This window comes from Somniosus microcephalus, chromosome 6, assembly GCF_052327205.1.
Source record: "Somniosus microcephalus isolate GS21.2 chromosome 6, FLI_Smic_1.0, whole genome shotgun sequence".
In the NCBI taxonomy this organism is placed as follows: domain Eukaryota; kingdom Metazoa; phylum Chordata; class Chondrichthyes; order Squaliformes; family Somniosidae; genus Somniosus; species Somniosus microcephalus.
In genome coordinates, this window is record NC_140992.1 from 270896674 (window position 1) to 270919308 (window position 22635).

The window sequence follows — 22635 nt, forward strand, 5'->3', positions numbered from 1 at the left end:
GTCAGCCGTGGTTCAGTGGGTAACACAATTGCCTCTGAGTCAGAAGGTTGTGGGTTCATAGTCCCACTTCAGGGACGTGAGCACAAGAATCTAACCTGACACTCCAGTGCAGTGCAGTGCTGAGGGAGTGCTGCACTGTCGGAGGTGCCATCTTTCGGATGAGACGTTAAACCGAGGCCCCGTCTGCTCTCTCAGGTGGACGTAAACGATCCCACGGCACTCTTTCGAAGAAGAGCAGGGGAGTAATTCCTGGTGTCCTGGCCAATACTTACCCCGCAACCAACATAACAAAAACAGATTATCTGGTCATTATCACATTGCTGCTTGTGGGAGCTTGCTGTGCGCAAATTGGCTGCCGCGTTTCCCACATTACAACAGTGACTCCACTTCAAAAAGTACTTCATTGGCTGTAAAGCACTTTGAGATGTCCGGTGATCCTGAAAGGCGCTATAGAAATGCAAGTCTTTCTTTCTTTCCAGCTCCACTGAGGGTTTAGGGCTGGCTCAGGGCACCAGGAGCATGTTCACGGGATTGAAGAGTTTCCTCACTTCTGATTGCGGTCGGGAAGTTGCAACAAAGAAACTTGAGGCTTGGAGATAGTCACAGGAAATTTGAGGGTGGGAGTTGGTGACAGGAAATTTGAGGGTGGGAGGTAGTCACATCTAACTTGAGGATGGGAGGTCGTAACAGGAATCTTGAGATGGGGCAGTTATGACAGGAAGGAAATGAACTTGCATTTACAGTGCGCCTTTTCGTGACTCTTAGAATGTCCCAAAGCTCTTCACATCCAATGAATTACTTTTGAAGTGCAGTAACTGTTGTTATGTAGGTAGACAAGGCAGCCAATTTGAGCTTGACAAAGTCTGCCAAATAGCAAATGTGATGGATAAACAGCTAATATATTTTTTGTGGCGTTGGTTAAAAGTTAAATGTCGGCCACAAATAAGAACATAAGACGTAGGAGCTGGAGTCGGCCATTTGGCCCCTCGAGCCTGCTCCACCATTCAATAAGATCATGGCTGATCTGATCTTGGCCTCAATTCTACTTCAACGTCCGCTCCCCATAACCCTTCACTCCCTTACCATTCAAAAATCTGTCTATCTCCACCTTAAATATATTCACTGACTCCGCCTCCACAGCTCTCTGGGGAAGAGAATTCCAAAGATTCACGACCCTCTGAGAGAAGAAATTCCTCCTCATTTCCGTTTTAAATGGGCGAGCCCTTATTTTGAAATTATGCCCCCTAGTTATAGATTCCCCCATGAGGGAAACATCCTCTCTGCATCTACCCTGTCGAGCCCGTTCAGAATCTTATATGTTTCAATAAGATCCCCTCTCATTCTTCTAAACTCCAATGAGTATAGGCCCAGCCTGCTCAACTTTTCTTCATAAGACAACCCCTTCATCTCCGGAATCAACCTCGTGAGCCTTCTCTGAACTGCCTCCAATGCAAGTATATCCTTCCTTATATAAGGAGACCAAAACTGTACGCAGTACTCCAGGCGTGGTCTCACCAACATCCTGTACAGTTGTAACAGGACTTCCCTACACAGTACATGGGATCTTTTGTATCCATCTAAACAACCAGATGGAGTGTTGGTTGAACTCCCTCAATACTGCCTTAAAATGGCAGCCTAGACAATGTACTTAAATCCTGGCATGGGGCTTGAACTCAGACTCAGAGGCTAAAGAGCTATTTGAGCTAACCTGACACTTGAAGGCAGGTGTTGGCTCAAATGGAACAAACCAGCGACCAAGATAATTATGAATCAAATTAATGAGGATAGGTTACAGAGTGAGGCTTGTTCTCTATGGAAAGAGGAGAATTTGGGTGATGAGCTATTTGCTCCATTCTTGACCCCCACCTGGCTATCTAGAGCCAAGATCTTTAGCTGGGCTCCCAACAGAATTCCTACCCCATAGTGGGAAATGCGGCTTGGGAAACAGATGTAAAATGACTGTGACAGGTCCTTGGGCACGTGTTGCACAGTAACGTGGCCACTTTAGACCCTGTACACTCCCGTGAACATGCATTAAACCCCATACACACTTGCACACTCTCTTAGACCCCGTAAGTGCTTGCAGACACCCGTTTGAGCCCGTACAGCTGTGTTAGACCCTGTACATCCTTACACACTCTCTTAGACCCCGTACATGATTGCACACGCTCGTTTGACCCCGTACAACCATGTCAGACACTACACCTTTGCACACCCTCCTTGGAACCAATACGCCCTCATGCACCCATACACTCTGGTGCTATAGGCCCATGCTAGGAGCTGGATTGAGATTGTCCATGTTGATTTCACAGAGATCCCTCACTAGACCTCTGCACTCCGCCTATTCTGGCCTTTTGAAAATCCCTGATTTTAATCGCTCCACCATTTGGGGTCGTGCCTTCAGCTGCTTAGCTCCTAAGCTCTGGAATTCCCTCCCTAAATCTCTCAGCCTCTCTACCTCTCTCTCCCCCATTAAGACGCTCCTTAAAACCTACCCCTTTGACCAAGCTTTTGGTCACTTGCCCTAACATCTCCTTATATGGTTCGGTGTTCATTTTTTTAATATAACGCTCCTGTGAAGCGCCTTGGGATGTTTTAATACATTAAAAGCGCTATATAAATATAAGTTGTTGTTGTCAGCAGATGGAGGGGATTTCCATCCCATCAGCTGGATATGAACTCAGGCCCCAGAGGTGAAAGGTAAATGTTCAGCAGTTCACCCATCTGTTTTTGGTTAATACTTCTCTGTGGTTCTCTTATTCAGGTCACACTAGGGGAAACTACTCATTCCCGAGCCTGCTGCGTTCATGGATCCTCATTGGGAGCGCAGGTTTGTGAAATTGCCTCCTTTTATGTCTAGGTGTTTGCCTGTTTGACTTGCTTTTCTGCTCCATCCCATAGTTTCCTCTCTTCATTTCCCTGTCAATTTTGATTTTCTGGCTCGTTCTGAAAATTTAAATTTGTTCAATGCCTTGCTTTCACTTCCCTTATTATTTCTGCTCCCGAGTTTACAGCCACAATCCATCCTTCTGGATCCGTCACTTGCCCTTTTGTGCACTTTCTATCTCTGTTCATCTACTTTCTCTTTCAATTCTAAATCTCTTTCCATCCTCTTTAATTTATTCTTTGACTTTCAGCATGGAAGGAACTCACTGAATACATAATTTTTGGGTTGACTTGTTTAATAATTAGTCATCTTCACAGGCCTATTTATAGGATCTGGTAAGAACTGTCTATTGGGACCGTTGTACAATTCAGCAGAAGAATCTTGCCACCGTATTTTCAGTTTAATTGTGCCATTTTATTTCCAAAACATATTTGAATAGCTTGTAACTTTATAACACAGCATCTTAATGAATTGATTCAGAGATTGACCCACAATATGGTTTCCTATAGTACAGTTTAGCAGGAAGTAATATCTGGCTTGGGAACCAAGAGCTAAGCCCAACGATCGATTTAGGTCAAGATCAATTGGTAAGAAATGAGCTTGAAGTTGTACCTCCTCTTGAAACTGCCCAAATTATTTTTTTTTTAAAGGAGTATGGGGTTAGGGCGGGGTCAATGGGACAGCCATCATAAGTGTGATGGGATGAATGGCGCTCTTTCTATGCTGTACAATTCTATGGGGTCATCTAGCAAAATGGATTGCCTGTCCGTTGCAGAACCTGCCCAATTGTCATCCCATGGTTCTAGAGGAGTCTTGCCTTATCTACACTTTAGTAAGTTCATTGACAACTCATCGCACTGCTATTCTATTACTCTACCATTCCTACTCTAACTTTACTCCTACACTAACTCTAACTCCACTCTTACTCTAACTGTGAGTTGTCACACTGGTGTAGAGGCCCATGCACCTCTGGCTGTCTTCTCTTTCCTCTTACAATCTGCAAGCATTTAAAACCCAAACTGCGACTCACGAATCGCTCATTGTTAATTTGCCTTGTCCGCTATTTGTTGCCCGAGATAAGAGCCCTGGTCCTTCATCTCGGTGTCTCAATTTGTTTTTGTTAATTTGGCTTTTAATTAACTTTTGCAAACCCAACTTTTATGCATAAACAGATAAATGTGAGTAAAGAAAGACTTGCATTTATATAAAAGCAAAATACTGCGGATGCTGGGAACCTAAAATAAAAACAGAAAATGCTGGAAATACTCAGCAGGTCAGGCAGCATCTGTAAAGAGATTAACGTTTCAGGTCGATGACCCTTCGTCAGAACCGGAAAAAGTTAGACATGTAACAAATTTTTAAGCAAGTGTAGGGACAGGGAAAGGGAGGAGGGGAGGAAAGAACAAAAGGGAAAGTCTGTGATTGGAAATGGTCCATCTCCGACTCTTCCCTTCCCTTCCTCGACTTCTCTCTCTCCATTTCTGGGGATAGGCTATTGATGAACATTCACTACAAGCCCACCGACTCCCACAGCTACCTGGGCTACACTTCCTCCCACCCCGCTTCCTGTAAGGACTCTATTCCATTCTCCCAGCTTCTCCGTCTGCGCCGCATCTGCTCTGACGATGCCACTTCCCATACTAGTGCTTCCGATGTCTTCCTTTTTCCTCAACCGAGGATTCCCCTCTACTGTGGTTGACATGGCCCTCGACCGTGTCCGTTCTATTTCCCACAGTTCTGCTCTCACCCCTTCCCCTCCCTCCCGGAACCACGATAGAGTACCCTTGTCCTCACCTTTCACCTCACCAGCCTCCACATTCAAAGGATCATCCTCCGCCATTTCTGCCACCTCCAGCATGATCCCACCACCCAACAAATCTTCCCCTCCCACCCCTTTCACCATTCTGAAGGCGATTGCTCCCTCCGCGACATCCTAGTCCACTCCTCTATCACCCCTAACACCCCTTCCCATTCCCACGGCACCTTCCCGTGCAAGTGCAGGTGATGCAACACCTTCTCTTTTACCTCCTCCCTTCCCACTGTCCAGGGCCCCAAACACTCTTTCCAGGTGTATCAGCGATTTACTTGTACTTCTTGCAATCTAGTATACTGTATTCGCTGCTCACGATGCGGTCTCCTCTACATTGGGGAGACCAAACGCAGATTGGGCGACCGCTTTACAGAACACCTCCGTTCAGTCCGTAAGCGTGACCCCGAGCTTCCGGTCGCCTGTCACTTTAATTCTCCGCTCCACTCCCACTCTGACCTCACCGTCCTCGGCCTCTTGCACTGTTCCAACAAAGTTCAACGTAAGCTCGAGGAACAGCACCTCATCTTTCGATTAGGCACTTTACAGCCTTCTGGACTCAACATCGAGTTCAACAATTTCAGAACATTACCTCGGCCCCTATTTTATTTATTTAATTTTTTCTCTCTCTCACATGGTAGCTGTTGAAGATTCTGCCATTGCCATTTACACCTCTTCCAGAGTCATCTTTTGTTTCTTGACTTGTCCCATTACCATCTCCTTTTGCCTTGCACCATCATCCCTTTTGTCTTTTACTCTCTCCTGCCTTCCACCCTATCACAGACCTTCCCTTTTGTTCTTTCCTCCCCTCCCCCTTTCCCTGCCCCTACACTTGCTTAAAAATCTGTTACATCACAAACTTTTTCCAGTTCTGACGAAAGGTCATCGACCTGAAACGTTAACTCTGTTTCTCTCTCCACAGATGCTGCCTGACCTGCTGAGTATTACCAGCATTTTTTGTTTTTACTTGCATTTATATAGCGCCTTTCACGACCGCAGGATGTCCCAAAGCGCTTTTACAGACAATGAAGTGCTTTTTGAAGTGTAGTCACTGTTGTAATGTAGGAAACACGGCAGCCAATTTGCACACAGCAAGCTCCCACAAACAGCAATGTGGTATTGGCCAGATAATCAGTTTTTTAATGATGTTGATTGAGGGATAAATATTGGGCAGGATGCAAGGGAGGACTCCCCTGCTTTTCTTCAAAATAGCGCCATGGGGTCTTTCACATCCACCTTAGAAGGCAGACGGGGCCTCGGTTTAACATTTCATCAGGAAGACGGCACCTCTGACAGTGCAGCACACACTCAGCACCGCACTGGAGTATCAGTCTATATTTTTGAGATCAGGTCTCTGGAGTGGGACTTGAACCCACAGGTGAAAGTGCTATTTACTGAGCCACAGCTAACACTTAGAGAAGGGAAGTAGGTGGTGTGGTCAATTAGCAATCCTTCCTTTCAACTTTGGACTCGGGTTCATATCCATGTCATACTGAAGGGGATGAACAGATCTGGAACAAGTGGTGTTCCGCAGGGGTCAGTGCTGGGTCCCCAACTCTTTGCAATCTATATTAACGATTTGGAGGAGGGGACCGAGTGTAACATATCAAAGTTTGCAGATGATACTAAGATGGGAGGGAAAGTAGTGAGTGAGGAGGACATAAAAAACCTGCAAGGGGACATAGACAGGCTAAGTAAGTGGGCAGAGATTTGGCAGATGGAATACAATACTGGAAAGTGTGAGGCTATGCACTTTGGCAGGAAAAATCGTAGAGCAAGTTATTATCTTAATGGCAAGAAACTGGAAAGTACTGAAGTACAAAGGGATCTGGGGGTCCTGGTGCACGAAACTCAAAAGGTTAGTATGCAGGTGCAGCAAGTGATTAAGAAGGCCAATGGAATGTTGACTTTCATTGCTAAGGGGATAGAATATAAAAATAGGGAGGTATTGCTTCAGTTGTACAAGGTATTGGTGAGACTGCACCTGGAATACTGCGTACAGTTTTGGTGTCCATACTTAAGAAAGGACATACTTGCTCTCGAGTCAGTACAAAGAAGGTTCACTCGGTTAATCCCGGGGATGAGGGGATGGACAAATGAGGAGAGGTTGAGTAGATTGGGACTCTACTCATTGGAGTTCAGAAGAATGAGAGGCGATCTTATTGAAACATATAAGATTGTGAAGGGGTTGGATCGGGTGGATGCAGGGAAGATGTTCCCGATGATGGGTGAAACTAGAACTAGGGGGCATAGTCTTAGAATAAGGGGCTGCTCTTTCAAAACTGAGATGAGGAGGAACTACTTCACTCAGAGGGTGGAAGGTCCATGGAATATTCTGCCCCAAAAAGCTGTAGAAGCTACATCATTACATAAATTTAAAACAGAAATAGACAGTTTCCTAGAAGTAAAGGGAATTAAGGGTTACGGGGAGCGGGCAGGAATTTGGACATGAGTCTAGGTTCGGATCGGTCATGGCCCTGTGGGTAGCGGTGCGGGCCCAGGGGCCGTGTAGCCTGATCCTGCTCCTATTTTGTGTGTCTAATTCTGTTAGATTCAGGAGATGGTTCTGCGATAGTGGATTGGCAGTTAGGATCAGATCAGCCATGATCTTATTGAATGGCGGAACAGGCTCGAGGGGCCGATTGGCCTACTCCTACTCCTATTTCTTATGTTCTTATGTTCTTATGAGACAACACAGAGGAGCAGTGGCTTCTGAGGTTGGGGCCTTAGCAATCCATGCTATATCAGGTTAAGTGTGTTTGATGCTGACACCAGGTGTTAAAAGTAGAACGACTGCTTAGTTTCCCGCTGATAAGATCTCAATCGGGAGGAATAAATATTCACAACCCCCTCCAACCTGATCGCTGCAACACAGGAGCACCGAACTCCAGATTAGCAGGGCAGATTTTCACCCCCAGTCTCAAATGACAGTCACAACGGTAGACTATTCCAATGCACTCCTGGCCGGCCTCCCACGTTCTACCCTCCGTAAACTTGACCTCATTCGAAACTCTGCTGCCCTTGTCCAAACTCGCACCAAGTTCCGCTCACCCATCTCCCTTGTGCTCACTGACCTACATTGACTCCCAGTCCAGCAACACCTCAATTTTAAAACTCTCAAGCTTGTTTACAAATCCTTCCATGGCCTCGCCCCTCCCTATCTCTGTAACCTCCTCCAGTCCTACAATCATTCGAGATCTCTGCGCTCCTCCAATTCTGGCCTCTTGCGCATCCCGGATTATAATCGCTCCAGCATTGATGGCCATGCTTTCAGCTGCCTGGGTCCTAATCTCTGGAATTACCTCCCTAAACCTCTCCTCTCTTTCCATCTTTCAGACGCTCCTTAAAACCTACCTCTTTGACCAAGCTTTTGGTCACCTGCCCTAAAGTCTCATGTGGCTCGGTGTTAAATTTTGTTTGATAATTGCTCCTGTGAAGCACCTTGAGATGCTTTAATTATATTAAAGGCGCCGTATAAAGGCAAGTTGTTGTTGTATTTATTCTTTCGCAGTCCACCACCCTTATTGAAATCAGTGCTCCCACATGCAGCCGATCTCACTGAGCGACACATTTATGTAAAATAGGAGGAATAAGACCAAACAAAACTGCTTGGTTTATGTCTAAACTGCTGGTACCTGCCGGAGTGACAATTACCCTCAGAACGGATAATCTTTCAGCTGATTACTGTGGGCTGTAATTAAGGTTGAAAGGCACTGCAGCACGACCTGACCGGTCCTGATTGCTCACTGGCCTGCCGGCAGTGCCATCGCCGTTTGGCGGGAGTACCTGAGTGTCTGACGTAGAGATGTTGCACTCGGTGCTTCACTGCCTTGCACATTTTACCTGCGTTGTTCTTGATCGTGAAGTTGGGGTTCCTGGAAACCTCTGGTGCCAGGCTGTAGAAGAAGTACTGTCCAGCCTTTGGGTCATCTTTGTCCGTGGCACTGACCGTCTGAATGACCTGTTAATAATTACATCACCAGTAAAGCTCAGCATTAACTGTAAAATATAAACACAACAGGAGGGTGGAGAAAAGGTTCATCTGGTGGAATTTTACAGCAAAGAAGCAAATATTCTTTTAGAACAAGGGTGCGAATTCGCAAGAAATACCGAATGGAGGAATCTACCCTCAGGAAAGCCCTCCTGCTGTTGCTATATGCGGAGACCAAAGCAACTTTTACACCCAAGTGCTTTGACTCGTCTACCTTCCAAACTTTCTCTCCTGAAGGCAACGACTCGTGTTGAAGTGTGGTTTCACGGGGAACTGATAGCCCCTCTGGTACCTTGCTATGGCGCCCGTAAATCACACGCCAGGCTCGATAGGGAGTGTCAGCAAGTTATTCTCGCGCCGCGTCCCTCACAGTTGAGCCCTGCATGGCCTCATCTCGCCCACAGATGCACAATTTTCCAGTCGCTGGATGCTGATTGGGAACCCGGGATGGCTTTTCCTCACGCGGGCCAATGGATAGCAAGGACCATTTTACTGCTGCCTCCTGTAGTGCTGGACGAGTAACCCAGTCGGCCTGAGCTTTTAATCCAGGAAAGTGTGAGTTCAAATGCAACCATGGGCTGATTTGAAAATTTGAATTCAGGTTGAAAAAAAATCTGGAGAAGTGGCCATGAAACTGTTGGATTGTCATTAAAAACCCAACGATTTTTTTAATGTCCTTTAGGGAAGGAAACCTGCTGTCCTTACCCGGTCTGGGTCTCTATGTGACTTCCATCCCACACCAGCATGGTTAACTCTTAACTGTCCTCTGAGGTGGTCCCCCGCCTAGCAATAATGTTACCAACTCTCCAGAATTGCCCTGGAGTCTTCAGGAATTCAAGATTTATCTCCAGGACACGGCTGCGACCAACCCCAGGGGAAAAATCATAGGGGCATTAAAAAAACACCAATTTCTTTCAACATTTTTTGTTTATTAGCTGTAAAATGTTGGCGTTGGGAAATGAAAGGCTGTTTGACTGATAGTCATGAATCAGCAGATCGGGTACCAAAGAGTCTGTTCGCTGTCCAATCGGTGTGGGAAGGCGGGGCACCATGAGAATGGACATGTTGGGTGACCAATGGCAGGAGCATGGGGGTGGGGCAGTCGGAAACATAGAAGATAGGAGCAGGAGTAGGCCATTCGGCCCCTCAAGCCTGCTCCGCCATTTAATGAGATCATGGCTGATCATCCAAATTCAGTACCCTGTCCCTGCTTTCTCCCCATATCCCTTGATCCCTTTAGCCTTAAGAAATATATCCAACTCAGAGATCATGTGATGAACCCTCGGGGATTACTCCCAGCCAGAGTTGGCAACCCTACCAAGCGAGCTGCTCAGCTGCTTCAAGATGAAGGCCCACCACCAGATTCTCTGGGGGAAATAGGGATGGCAATACATGCCGGCCTTACCACATCCTGAGAATTAAGACCCTGAGGCCTTCCTGCTCTGTGTGGCTGAATTACAGTCTTGCATTTATCAGCTGAGCTAACGTATAAGCTTGCCTTGTAATGACCGCTCTGATCTAGGCAGGTTTCTATACGGTTTTCTTGTACAGGAGCTGCCAGTTGGACTTGTTTCAGAGTGGTTCAAGCTGTTAAAGAACCAATGAAGGACTTCTGAAGAGTCGTTACTGTTGTAAAGTGGGGAAACACGACAGCCATTTTGTGCACAGCAAGGTCTGACAAACGGCAATGAAATAAATGACCAGATAATCTGTTTCTATTTTCAGTTATGTTGGTTGAGGGATGAATATTGGGCTAGGAATCCGGGAGAACTCCCCTGCTCTCCAATTAATGCCGTGGGATCTTTTGCGTCCACCCGTGAGGGCAGGAGGGGCCTCGGTTTAACCTCTCATCCGAAAGACAGCACCTCCGACAGTGCAGCGCTCCCTCAGTCGTGCACTGGGAGTGTGCTCAAGTCTCCGGAGTGGGATTTGAACTCACGCTCCTCTGACACAGAGGTGAGAGCGCGACTCACAAGATTTGTCCTCAGCAAGCTATTTATACATACGCCTTCCAACAGCAGTCGCTGGTTAATGAGCAAGCGGCAGCCAATCCCAGAGGCGCTGAGGTCAATTTTAATACCATTGCTGCTTCCCTACCTGAGATCAGCTAACCCAACATAGCCCAGGGATCAAACCTGAGACTTTCCTGGTCTATATGCCTCAGTACCACACGGGTTGGCTGTGTACAGGCAATATAACACTGGTGTTCACAATAGCGGCAATGGCACCCGTTTATGTGGGCAATGACCATCACTGAAGAGATAATTCTAACATAACACGCTGGGCAGGAAACCTAAGGGATCGGGTGGCATGCCGGGTTTTACACTCAGCTCAATATCATTCTCCATTGACTTGAATGGAGAGTAAAACCAGCCAGGGTCGTAAAGCCGGTGTTGCATCCAATCCCGTCAATTTTCCAATGGGCGGGTTAGGGTGCAATTGCCCCCAGTATTTTGTTGGCCTCTCGTTTTGCCAGGTCTAAGAATGTGTGCCTTGGGGGCTGGTGATTGGCATTTTTGAGGTATTCCAATCTTACTCTCCTGAAGGCATTAACTCATGCCGGAGTATGGTTACGGGGACTGATAGGCCTGGACTAATGATCCAGAGAGATGAGTTTGAATCCCACCACGGCAGCTGGGGAATTTAAATTCAAATAAATAAATCTGGAATAAAAAGCTAGTATTAATAACGGTGGCCATGGAACTACCGGATTGCCGTAAAAAGCCATCTAGTTCACTACTGTCCTGTAGTGAAGGAAACCTGCCGTCTTTACCTGGTCTGGGCCTATATGTGACTCCAGACCCACAGCAATGCGGTTAACTCTTAACAGGACCTAGAATTCGCTGCCGATGGAAGTGGTGGAAGCGGAGACACTCAGGGGAAAAATTGGGTTGCTTTGCGCCTCCCATTAGCGTCCTAAGAGGGCGCTAATGGGGCGAAAAGCAACTAGCGCCCAGGCGCGTTGCCGCCCACGCCTCCTGCGAAATTCAGCGGGAGGTTAGCGGCGGCGCTGCGCCGCCAGCGATGACGTCATCGCCAATCGTAGCACCCCGCTCACGCCCCGGCTGCGATCTTCGGGAGCGTCCCCTGACTTACCGCCGGACGCTATGTCCGACGGGGTCGGGGGGGCCTACCTGCAGCCGGGGAGGCGCTATTTAAAGGCGAGGTGCAGTGCAGTCATTTTCGTTGCTGATCGCCTGCCAGCACCTGCCTGCGCTCCTGTCCCCGGCCCCCTGAACGGCTCCCCCTGCGGAGTGTTGGCTGCGCTCCATGAGCCTGGCACTTCTCTTGAGTGCCGGGCTCATTTGCCGGCACTCCCGATCCCCGGGGGCCCAGCTGGGCTGCGGGTCGCACTGTGCAAGGCCCCTCACCTTTAAGAAGGGGAGGAAGGCCTGCAATACCGCGGTACGTAGCGCCACGATATTGACTTGCAGCGCCCCAAGAGGGATGCGGAGCAATTCCAGTAGCGCCCCCCTTCCCTCTTGGGGTGCCGGGCAGGCAACCCAAGGGATCGGGTGGCATGCCGGGTTTTACTCTCGGCTCAGTATCACTATCCATTGACTTGAATGGAGAGTAAAATCAGCCAGGGTCGTAAATTAAATTTCCGGTGCGGGGGAGCTAATTTTTCTGGGGCTGCTACTCAATTTTTAGCCCAAAATGTTTTCAAGGGGAGACTGGATGAGTACTTGAGGGAAATAAACTTGCAGGGCTACGGGGATAGAGCGGGGGAATGGGGCTGGCTGGATTGCTCCACAGAGAGCCGGCACGGACTCGATGGGTCGAATGGCCTCCTTCTGTGCCGTTATGACTCTAGTGACTCTATGCCCTCTGAAATGGCCCAGCAAACCACTCAGTTGTACTCAAGAAGGTGGCTCACCACCACCTTCTCGAGGGCCAGAAATGCTTTCCTTGCCAGCGACGCCCACATCCCATGAATGAATTTTAAAAAAACACACAACCCTTTAAACGACAGCCCTGATGTACCCACCTGCCCGGATTTTCCATTTTCACACAGGTATGCTTCAGACTGTGAGGCAAGTTCCGGAGCATTGTCATTAACATCAAGCACCTTAATGGCCACAAGCACTCGGGACACCTGGCTATGATTCCCTGCGACGGGGGAAGATAAATAAGGGACGGTAGGTTAAAAGGTCAAACACTGAACTCCTAAAAAGAATACATATTTATCAAAAACCGTTCTTCGTTTTCCTGTGTTTTTTCTCTCTGCCCACTTTCTGGACACCACTCAGTGAACTTGAGTGTTACAAGAGTTTGCAGTTCAACTCATCCTTTCGGAGGAAGGCGAAACTGAATGAAGGAAGGAGTTCAGAACTGTAGGCGCTCCTGCATCCCATAGTTTCCTTCAACTCTGCAGATTTTTATAATCCATACTCGGTGTCACCTAACCATTACTTTTCGATTGACTTTGTCTCCTCTCCTACTCTTTGCAACCTAGGGGTTGCCCTGCACCCTGGACCTCAGCCCTTCAGCTCGGGGTTATGTAGGAACAGGATTAGGTCCTTCAGCCCCTCGAGCTTCTTCTGCTATCCAATTACATCATGGCCGATCTGTAGCTCAACTCCACTTTACCCTCCTGTGTTCCGTAATCCCTTGATACCCTTACCTAAAAAAAAAACTGTCTCGCTCAGTCTTGAAAGCTCCAATTTTCCCAGCAGCATCCACAGCCATTTGGAGGGGAGAGTTCCAGAATACCACTGCACTATGTGTGGAAAAAATGCTTCCCGATTTCCCTCCTGAACAGCCTAGCTCTAATTTTAAGGTTATGCCCCCCCCGCCCCGGTTCTGGATTCCCAAACCAGGGTAAATAGCTTCTCTGTGTCATAAGAACATAAGAAGTAGGAGCAGGAGTAGGCCATACGGCCCCTCGGGCCTGCTCCGCCATTCCATAGGATCATGGCTGATCCGAACCTAGACTCACGTCCACTTCCCTGCCCGCTCCCCATAACCCCTAATTCCCTTATCAGCTAGGAAACTGTCTATCTCCATTTTAAATTTATTTAATGTCGCAGCTTCCACGGCTCTCTGAGGTAGCAAATTCCATAGATTTACTACCCTCTGAGTGAAGAAGTTTCTCCTCATCTCAGTTTTGAAACGGCAGCCCCTTATTCTAAGATTATGCCCCCTAGTTCTAGTCTCACCCATCAGTGGAAACATCCTCCCCGCATCCACCCGATCAAGCCCCGATCAAGTCTACTCTATCGAATCCCTTAATTATTAACACCTCAAACACATCACCCCTCCGCCTTCTAAGTGCCAGGGAATACCAATCTGTTTATGCAACCTTTCCTCATAATTGATCCCTTTAAGTCCAGGTATCATTCTGGTGAATCTGTGCTGCTCCCCTCCAAGGCCAATTATCCTTCCTGATGTTTGGCTTCTCAAATTAAAAAAAATATATATAACAAAATGCTAACTTCAGCAGGTTTTGTTTGAGGTATTTTCCCTCCAGCTCATGAAATTTTTCTTCACAAATATTTTCCAACTCATTAAAATGCTAAAATACCGCTTCATAAATATGTGAAGTGTTTAAATCAATATTGAACACACCAAATAGCAAATAATAGCTACATTTAGTCTGGGGGAAGAAAGCATCGAGAGGAATTGATGTAAATCCCGTCAAATGATCGGGCAAATATTTCACTTCAATCTGAAATGCAAACATTAATTTAGGACCCCTTCTAATTGTTCATTTAAACAGGCTGAAGGAAATGAATTATTTCTTAGCTAGCTTGAATGCTCACTTGGTAAGCGCGCTATGTTGTATTATATCACGCCATGCAGACAAGGCAAGTTTGCTAGTTCGATCTCTGGCGTCCCATGAGCTGTTTGGGCTCAACTGGATCAGTGGTTAGTGGCATTATAATTAGCCCCGCTGCCTCTGTGCCAAGGAGTAGATAATCACCCAGGATTTTTGATAGGGGTGCTTAAAATCATGAAGGGTTTAGATAAGAGTAAATAAAGAGAATCTGTTTTCAATGGCTGAAGGGTTGAAAATGAGAGGACACAGATTTAAGGTACGATAGCAAAACACTGCGGATACTGGAAATCCGAAATAACCTCTTGCATTGTTCCACGGAAACCCAGCGTACGCTCGAGGAACAGCACCTCATCTTCCGATTAGGCACTTTACAGCCTTCCGGACTCAATATCGAGTTCAACAATTTCAGATCATAACCTCGGCCCCGATTACATTTTTATATATATTTTTTATCCACACCTTTGTTTTGTGCCCTTTCCCCTTTTTTTCTCTCTCCCACATGGCAGCTGTCTCCCATTTTGCCAGCGCATTTCACACCTCATCTAGAGCCGTCTTTTGTCTCTTTACTAGTCCTATCACCATCTCGTCTCATTTTGAATACCTCTTAATGTCTCTTCACTTTTCTTTTGTTCTCTCATCCCCATTTCCCAGCCCCCAAACTGGCCTTTTAATCTGTTTCATTCCCTGTGTTTTTTCAGTCCTGACGAAGGGTTTCGACCGGAAACGTTGACTCTATTTCTCTCTCCACGGATTTTGCCTGGCCTGCTGAGCTTTTCCAGCATTTTCTGTTGTTATCACAGATTTAAGCTGATTGGCAAAAGAACCAGAGGCGACATGAGGAAAAACTTTTATACCCAATGAGTGGTCGGGATTTGGAATGCTCTGCCTGATTGGGTGGTGGATACAGATTCAATAGCAGCCTTCAAAATGCAATTGGATAAATGCTCAAAGGGGAAAACATTGCAGGGATTTGGGAAAAGAGCGGGGGGAACGAGACTGACTGGATTGCTCTTCGCAAAAGCAGTCGCAGGCTCGATGGGCTGAATGGCCTCCTTCAGTGCTGTGCTATTCTATGATTCCCACTCCTGGTCACTATCCAGCGGAACGTGGGTTGGGCGGACATCCCAATCAGACATCCGCTCCAGGGGCACGTCACTCCGCTGGCTTCCCAACTTTAATGATCTCAGCAGGAGAAAAGGGCAAAGAAGGAGCTAGAAGGGCAGAAAATAAACACACACACAGAGCGAGACAGTGAATGAGGTCAGAGGGCAACAGAAGGACAAAAGAGAGAAGAAAAGGAAAGAAAGACTTGCATTTCTACAACGCCTTTCACAATCTCAGGACGTCCCCAAGCGCTTTATAGCCAATGAAGTACTTTTTGAAAGTGTAGTCACCGTTGTAATGTAGAAAACACAGCAGCCAATTTGTGCACAGCAAGCTCCCACAAATAGCAATGTGATAATGACCAGATATTCTGTTTTAGTGATGTTGGTTGAGGGATAAATATTGGCCAGGACACTGGGGATAACTCCCCTGCTCTTCTTCGAAATAGTGCCATGGGATCTTTTACATCCACCTGAGAGAGCAGACGGGGCCTCGGTTTAACACCTCATCTGAAAAGCGGCACCTCCGACAGTGCAGCACTCCCTCAGTACTGCACTGGGAGTGTTGGCCTGGATTATGGGATCAAGTTTCTGGAGTGGGACTTGAACCCACATTCATTCTGACTCAGAGGCAAGAGTGCTCCCAACTGAGCCACAGCTGACGAGAGCAGGACATTAGCTCCTAGAGATAAAGGAGCACGGAATGAGTTCACAGAAATTGAGGGGCTTGGAATTAATTCACTGAAAATGTACTTTAGGGAAGGAAACCTAGTGTCCTTTCCCGATCTGGGCCTATATTTGACTCCAGTCCCACACCGGGGGTTGACTCTTAACTGCCCTCTGAAGTAGCCAATCAAGCAGCTCTGTTGTCACATTCACCAGGTGTCCTGCAGCTGTTCAAGAGGAAGGCCCACCACCACCTTCTCAGGGCAACTAGGGATGGGCAATAAATGCCAACCTTGCCACATCCAGAGAATGAATAAATAAATAGAACGAGCGGCAGCAAAGAAATTAACTGAGAAATTGAAGGGCGGGCAATGAGTTCACAGAGAATTTAAAAAAAATTAATTCTCAGGAGGTGGGCATCAATGGCAAGGCCGGCATTTATTGCCTCTCCTTAGATATGCTAAGAGGGTGGTGGTGGGCCTTCTTCCTGAACCACATTGGTTTGATACAACTGGGTGGCTTGCTAGGCCACTTCAAACAGCAGTTAAGAGTCAACCACTCTGCTGTGAGATTGGAGTCACGTATAGGCCCAGACCGGGTTAAGGACGGCAGGTTTCCTTCCCTAAAGCACATTCGTGAACCAGTTCGGTTTTCTACAACAATTCATGGTCAGGTTTACTGATAGCAGCTTCTCATTTCCAGTTTTTTTTAAGACTGAATTCAAACTCTCAAGCTCCCATTTTAGGATTTGAACTCTCTCTCTCTCTCTCTCTCGTGGATTTGTTCAGGTCTCACGGATTACTTGTGCTGTAACATAACCACAACACTACCAAACACTTGAATGACAGTGCCTGAGCTCAGAGAAATTGAGAGACAGGGAATGTGCTTGTATAAATTGAAGGGCAGCGAATGAACTCACAGAGATTAGATTGCGGGTCAGGCTTACAGTGCAAGAAGAAAGGTTTGGAAGCAGAGGGAATAAACTGGGAGAGAGCTTCCAATTCCGACTCACTGTTCACAGGTTGCAGGAAGAGAATGGGCTTAATATATCCAAAATTCTCATGACATGAATGCAGTAATTATTCACTAGTCGATCTCCCTTAGTGTTGCACATGGGGATTCAAGTCCAAATGCAGTTGTGGTTTTTGTATCTTCACACTCTTCCCTTGGAGAATAGTGTGAATTGGTGTGAGAATTCACGGGCTGATTAACAGTGTGACAGATGTGAGCGCTCCTTCCATGGCCATCTTTATATCAGTCAATAGGGGGTATACGGTGGGAGGGATTTATGGGCCCCCAAAACACATACGATGAGGCGAGTGGGCATCCACATCTACTGGATAAGAACATAGTAAATAGGAGCAGGAGTTGGCCATTCAGCCCTTTGAGCCTGCTCCGCCATTTAATAAGATCATGGCAGATCTTTGACCTCAACGCCACTTTCCCGCTCGATCCCAATATTCCCTTCAAATCAAAACATCTATCGATCTCAGCCTTGAATATACGCAACAATTGAGCATCCACAGCCCTCTGGGGTAGGGAATTCCAAAGATTCACAACCCTCTGAGTGAAGAAATTTCTCCTCATCTCATTCCTAAATGGCTGACGCTTTATCCTGAAACTGTGACCCCCCTAGTAGGTTAGGATAAGCAGCCTTTCTGCCTCGAAAAATGTAAGCATCCTGCTGGATATCAATCCAGAATTCAGAGCCAGGAGCTCCAGTCTCCGCTCACCAGGTCTCTCTGGAGCAGGGTGCGTGCTGAATCCTCAGACTGCGGGTGTCGGCGGGAGGCGCGAGCGGGAAGCTTGAAAAAGCTTCAGAGACCCAGGTAAGGCCTCAGACCGCGGGTGTCGGCGGGAGGCGCGAGCGGGAAGCTTGAAAAAGCTTCAGAGACCCAGGTAAGGCCTCAGACCGCGGGTGTCGGCGGGAGGCGCGAGTGGGAAGCTTGAAAAAGCTTCAGAGACACAGGTAAGGCCTCAGACCGCGGGTGTCGGCGGGAGGCGCGAGCGGGAAGCTTTGAAAAGCTTCAGAGACCCAGGTAAGGCCTCAGACCGCGGGTGTCGGTGGGAGGCGCGAGCGGGAAGCTTGACAAAGCTTCAGAGACCCAGGTAAGGCCTCAGACCGCGGGTGTCGGCGGGAGGCGCGAGCGGGAAGCTTGACAAAGCTTCAGAGACCCAGGTAAGGCCTCAGACCGCGGGTGTCGGCGGGAGGCACGAGCGGGAAGCTTGAAAAAGCTTCAGAGACCCAGGTAAGGCGTACCAGTCTCCAGTCTCGGACCTCAGAGGGAAGGAGAGAGGTAAAAAGTAATCCAAGTGTGACGTCACCAGAAAGCGGGTAAGTGGTTGGTTGGTGAGTATTTCCCTCTTTTGAAGCTTAAACTCTGTGGTTTCTAGAATCGGGGCAGAGGGTATTTAAGAATAATATTAATAAATTTAATTAATTACATAGAATTGGAGAACAGGTGATGTGTTGCTGCTGCAATATGTGGGAGCTGGTGGACACCATTGATGCTCACGGTGATCACATTTGCAGTAAGTGTTGGCTGCTCGAGGAATTCCGGCTCCGTGTTGAAGAGCTGGAGTCCGAGCTTCAAACACTGAGACACATCAGGGAGGGGGAGAGTTACCTGGACTCTGTGTATCAGGAGGCAGTCACACCAATTAGATTAATTAATTCAGATGTAGTCCGTGGCCAGGGTCAGGATGGTGTGACTAGAAGTGAGGCAGGTATGGGGATCCAGGAGGTAGTGTTGGAGGAGCCGCAGCCCTTGCTCTTGACCAACAGGTTTGAGGCTCTTACTCCCTGTGAGGATGGGAACGGGGGCTGCGGGGAGGATGAGCAACCCGGCCACAGCACCGTGGTACAGGGGGGCCATTCAAGTGGGGGGAGATAAAAGAAATGTTGTAGTGGTAGGGGATAGTATCATTAGGGGGATAGATAGAGTTCTTTGCAGCCGAGAGCGAGAGTCCCGAAGGCTGTGTTGCCTGCCCGGTGCCAGGGTTAAGGACACCTCCTCTGGGCTGGAGAGAAACTTGGAGTGGGAGGGGGAGGATCCAGTTGTCATGGTCCATGTTGGTACCAACGACATAGATAGGACAAGGAAAGAGATTCTGCTGAGGGAGTTTGAGCAGCTAGGGGTCAAATTAAAAAGCAGAACCACAAGGGTAATAAGCTCTGGATTACTACCTGAGCCATGTGCAAATTTGGCTAGGGTAAATAAAATTAGAGAGTTAAATACGTGGCTCAAAGCCTGGTGTGGGAGAAATGGGTTTTGCTTCCTGGGACACTGGCATCAGTACTGGGACAGGAGAGAGCTGTTCCGTTGGGACGGACTTCACTTGGCCAGTGCTGGGACTAGACTCCTGGCGAATCGAATAACTAGGGCTGTAGAGAGGGCTTTAAACTAATTAGTGGGGGGCAGGTTTTAAGAGAGCGAAAAATAAAAATGACAGCGGAGAAGGCAATAGAGCAAGGTAGCAGTGGGGGAATTAAAAACCAGAGCATGTCAGGAAGGGACAGAATGTATAATGATAAAGGTAAAGTAGTAAAAGGGGTAAAAGCAGAACTAAATTGTCAGAAAACATATTTGAAAGTTCTTTATCTGAATGCACGCAGCATTCGTAACAAAATTGACGAGTTGATGGTACAAATAACTACACATGGGTATGATCTGGTGGCCATTACGGAAACATGGCTGCAAGATAATCATGACTGGGAACTAAACATACAAGGGTATTTGACAATTAGGAAGGACAGACAGGAAGGAAAGGGAGGTGGGGTTGCTATGTTAATCAAGGATGGAATCACTGCAATAGTCAGAAATGATATTGGGTCAAAGGATCAGGATAGTGAAATAGTTTGGGTGGAGATAAGGAATAAGAAGGGGAAAAAGTCACTAGTGGGCATAGTCTATAGGCCTCCTAACAGTGGCAACACTGTTGGTCGGAGTATAAATCAGGAAATAGTTGGGGCTTGTAATAAGGGAACAGTTATAATCATGGGGGATTTTAACTTTCATATTGACTGGACTAATCAAATTGGGCATGGCAGCCTTGAGGAAGAGTTCATAGAGTGTATTAGGGACGGGTTCCTTGAGCAGTATGTAACTGAACCAACCAGGGGGCAGGCAATCTTAGATCTGGTCCTGTGTAATGAAACAGGATTAATAAATATGTCCTAGTAAAGGATCCCCTTGGAATGAGTGACCATAATATGGTTGAATTCCAAATTCAGTGTGAGGGTGAGAAAGTTGGATCTCAAACCAGCATACTGAGCTTAAATAAAGGAGACTATGAAGGTATGAGAGTAGAATTGACTAAAGTGGACTGGGAAAACAGATTAAAGTGTAAGACGGTACAAGAGCAGTGGTCTACATTCAAGGAGATATTTCACATCTTTCAAGATAAATATATTCCACTGAGGAAAAAGGGGAGTAAAAGAAAAGACAGCCATCCGTGGCTTAGTAAAGTAATAAAGGATAGTATCCGACTGAAAACAAGGGCATATAAAGTAGCCAAATCTAGTGGGAGGATAGAAGATTGGGAAGCATTTAAAAGCCAGCAAACAATAACTAAAAGATTAATTAAGAAAGGGAAGATAGATTATGAAAGTAAACTAGCAAAAAATATAAAAACAGATAGCAAGAGTTTCTACAGCTATATAAAAAGAAAAAGGGTGGCTAAAGTGAACGTTGGTCCCTTAGAGGATGGGACCGGGAAACTAGTGGTGGGGTACATGAAGATGGCAAAGACGCTGAACAAATATTTTGTATCAGTCTTTAGAGTAGAGGACACTAAAAATATCCCAACACTGGACAAACAGGGGGCAATGGGGGGGGGGGGGGGAGGAGCCAAAGATGATTAAAATCACTAAGGAGATGGTACTCAGTAAAATAATGGGACTTAAGGCGGATAAATCCCCCGGACCTGATGGCCTACATCCTAGGGTCTTCAGAGAAGTGGCGGTAGGGATTGTGGATGCATTGGTGATTATTTTCCAGAACTCCCTGGACTCAGGAAAGGTCCCGGCAGATTGGAAAACTGCTAATGTAACACCTTTATTTAAGAAGGGAAGTAGACAAAAAGCTGGAAACTATAGACCAGTTAGCCTAACATCTGTGGTTGGCAAAATGTTGGAGTCCATTATTAAGGAAACAGTAACAGAGCATTTGGATAAACATAATTTAATAGGACAGAGTCAGCATGGTTTTATGAAGGGGAAGTCATGTTTGACAAATTTGCTCGAATTCTTTGAGGATGTAACATACAGGGTGGATAAAGGGGAACCAGTGGATGTAGTGTATTTGGAATTCCAAAAGGCATTTGACAAGGTTCCACACAAAAGATTACTGATCAAGATAAGAAATCACGGGATTGGGGGTAATATACTGGCATGGGTGGAAGATTGGCTATCTAACAGAAAACAAAGAGTTGGGATAAATGGTTCATTCTCGGCCTGGCAATCAGTAACTAGTGGTGTTCCGCAGGGGTCAGTGCTGGGACCCCAACTCTTTACAATCTATATTAATGATTTGGAGGAAGGGACCGAGTGCAACATATCCAAGTTTGCCGACGATACAAAGATGGGAGGGAAAGCAATGAGTGAGGAGGACATAAAAAACCTGCAAAAGGACATAGACAGGCTAAGTGAGTGGGCAGAGATTTGGCAGATGCAATATAATGTTGGAAAGTGTGAGGTTATGCACTTTGGCAGAAAAAATCAAAGAGCAAGTTATTATCTAAATGGAGAGAAACTGCAAAGTGCTACAGTACAAAGGGATCGGGGGGTCCTGGTGCATGAAACACAAAAAGTTAGTATGCAGGTGCAGCAGGTGATCAGGAAGGCCAATGGAATCTTGGCTTTTATTGCGAGGGGGATGGAGTATAAAAACAGGGAAGTCTTGCTGCAGTTATACAGGGTACTGGTGAGGCCACACCTGGAATACTGCGTGCAGTTTTGGTTTCCATATTTAAGAAAAGATATACTTGCTCTCGAGGCGGTTCAGAGAAGGTTCACTCGGTTGATTCCGGAGATGAGGGGGTTGACGTATGAGGAAAGGTTGAGTAGGTTGGGACTCTACTCATTGGAGTTCAGAAGAATGAGAGGCGATCTTATCGAAACATATAAGATTGTGAGGGGGCTTGATCGGGTGGTTGCGGGGAGGATGTTTCCACTGATGGGTGAGACTAGAACTAGGGGGCATAATCTTAGAATAAGGGGCTGTGCTTTCAAAACTGAGATGAGGAGAAACTTCTTCACTCAGAGGGTAGTAAATCTATGGAATTTGCTACCCCAGAGAGCTGTGGAAGATGCAACATTGAATAAATTTAAAATGGAGATAGACAGTTTCCTAGCAGATAAGGGAATTAGGGGTTACGAGGAGAGGGCAGGGAAGTGGACGT

The 22635-nt window shown here is 46.8% G+C and overlaps 1 protein-coding gene across 1 annotated transcript in view; it reads right to left on the reverse strand.

Annotated features, from left to right (window-relative positions):
* LOC147116724 (cadherin-8-like) overlaps positions 1 to 22635 on the reverse strand; it is a 265237-nt gene that overhangs the window by 14178 nt on the left and 228424 nt on the right. Inside the window, exons 9-10 of the mRNA XM_085991845.1 lie at positions 12674 to 12795; positions 8538 to 8655 (exon numbers count right to left, since the gene is read on the reverse strand). Coding sequence (XP_085847971.1) covers positions 8538 to 8655; positions 12674 to 12795 — 240 coding nt within the window. The remainder of the gene's footprint in view (positions 1 to 8537; positions 8656 to 12673; positions 12796 to 22635) is intronic.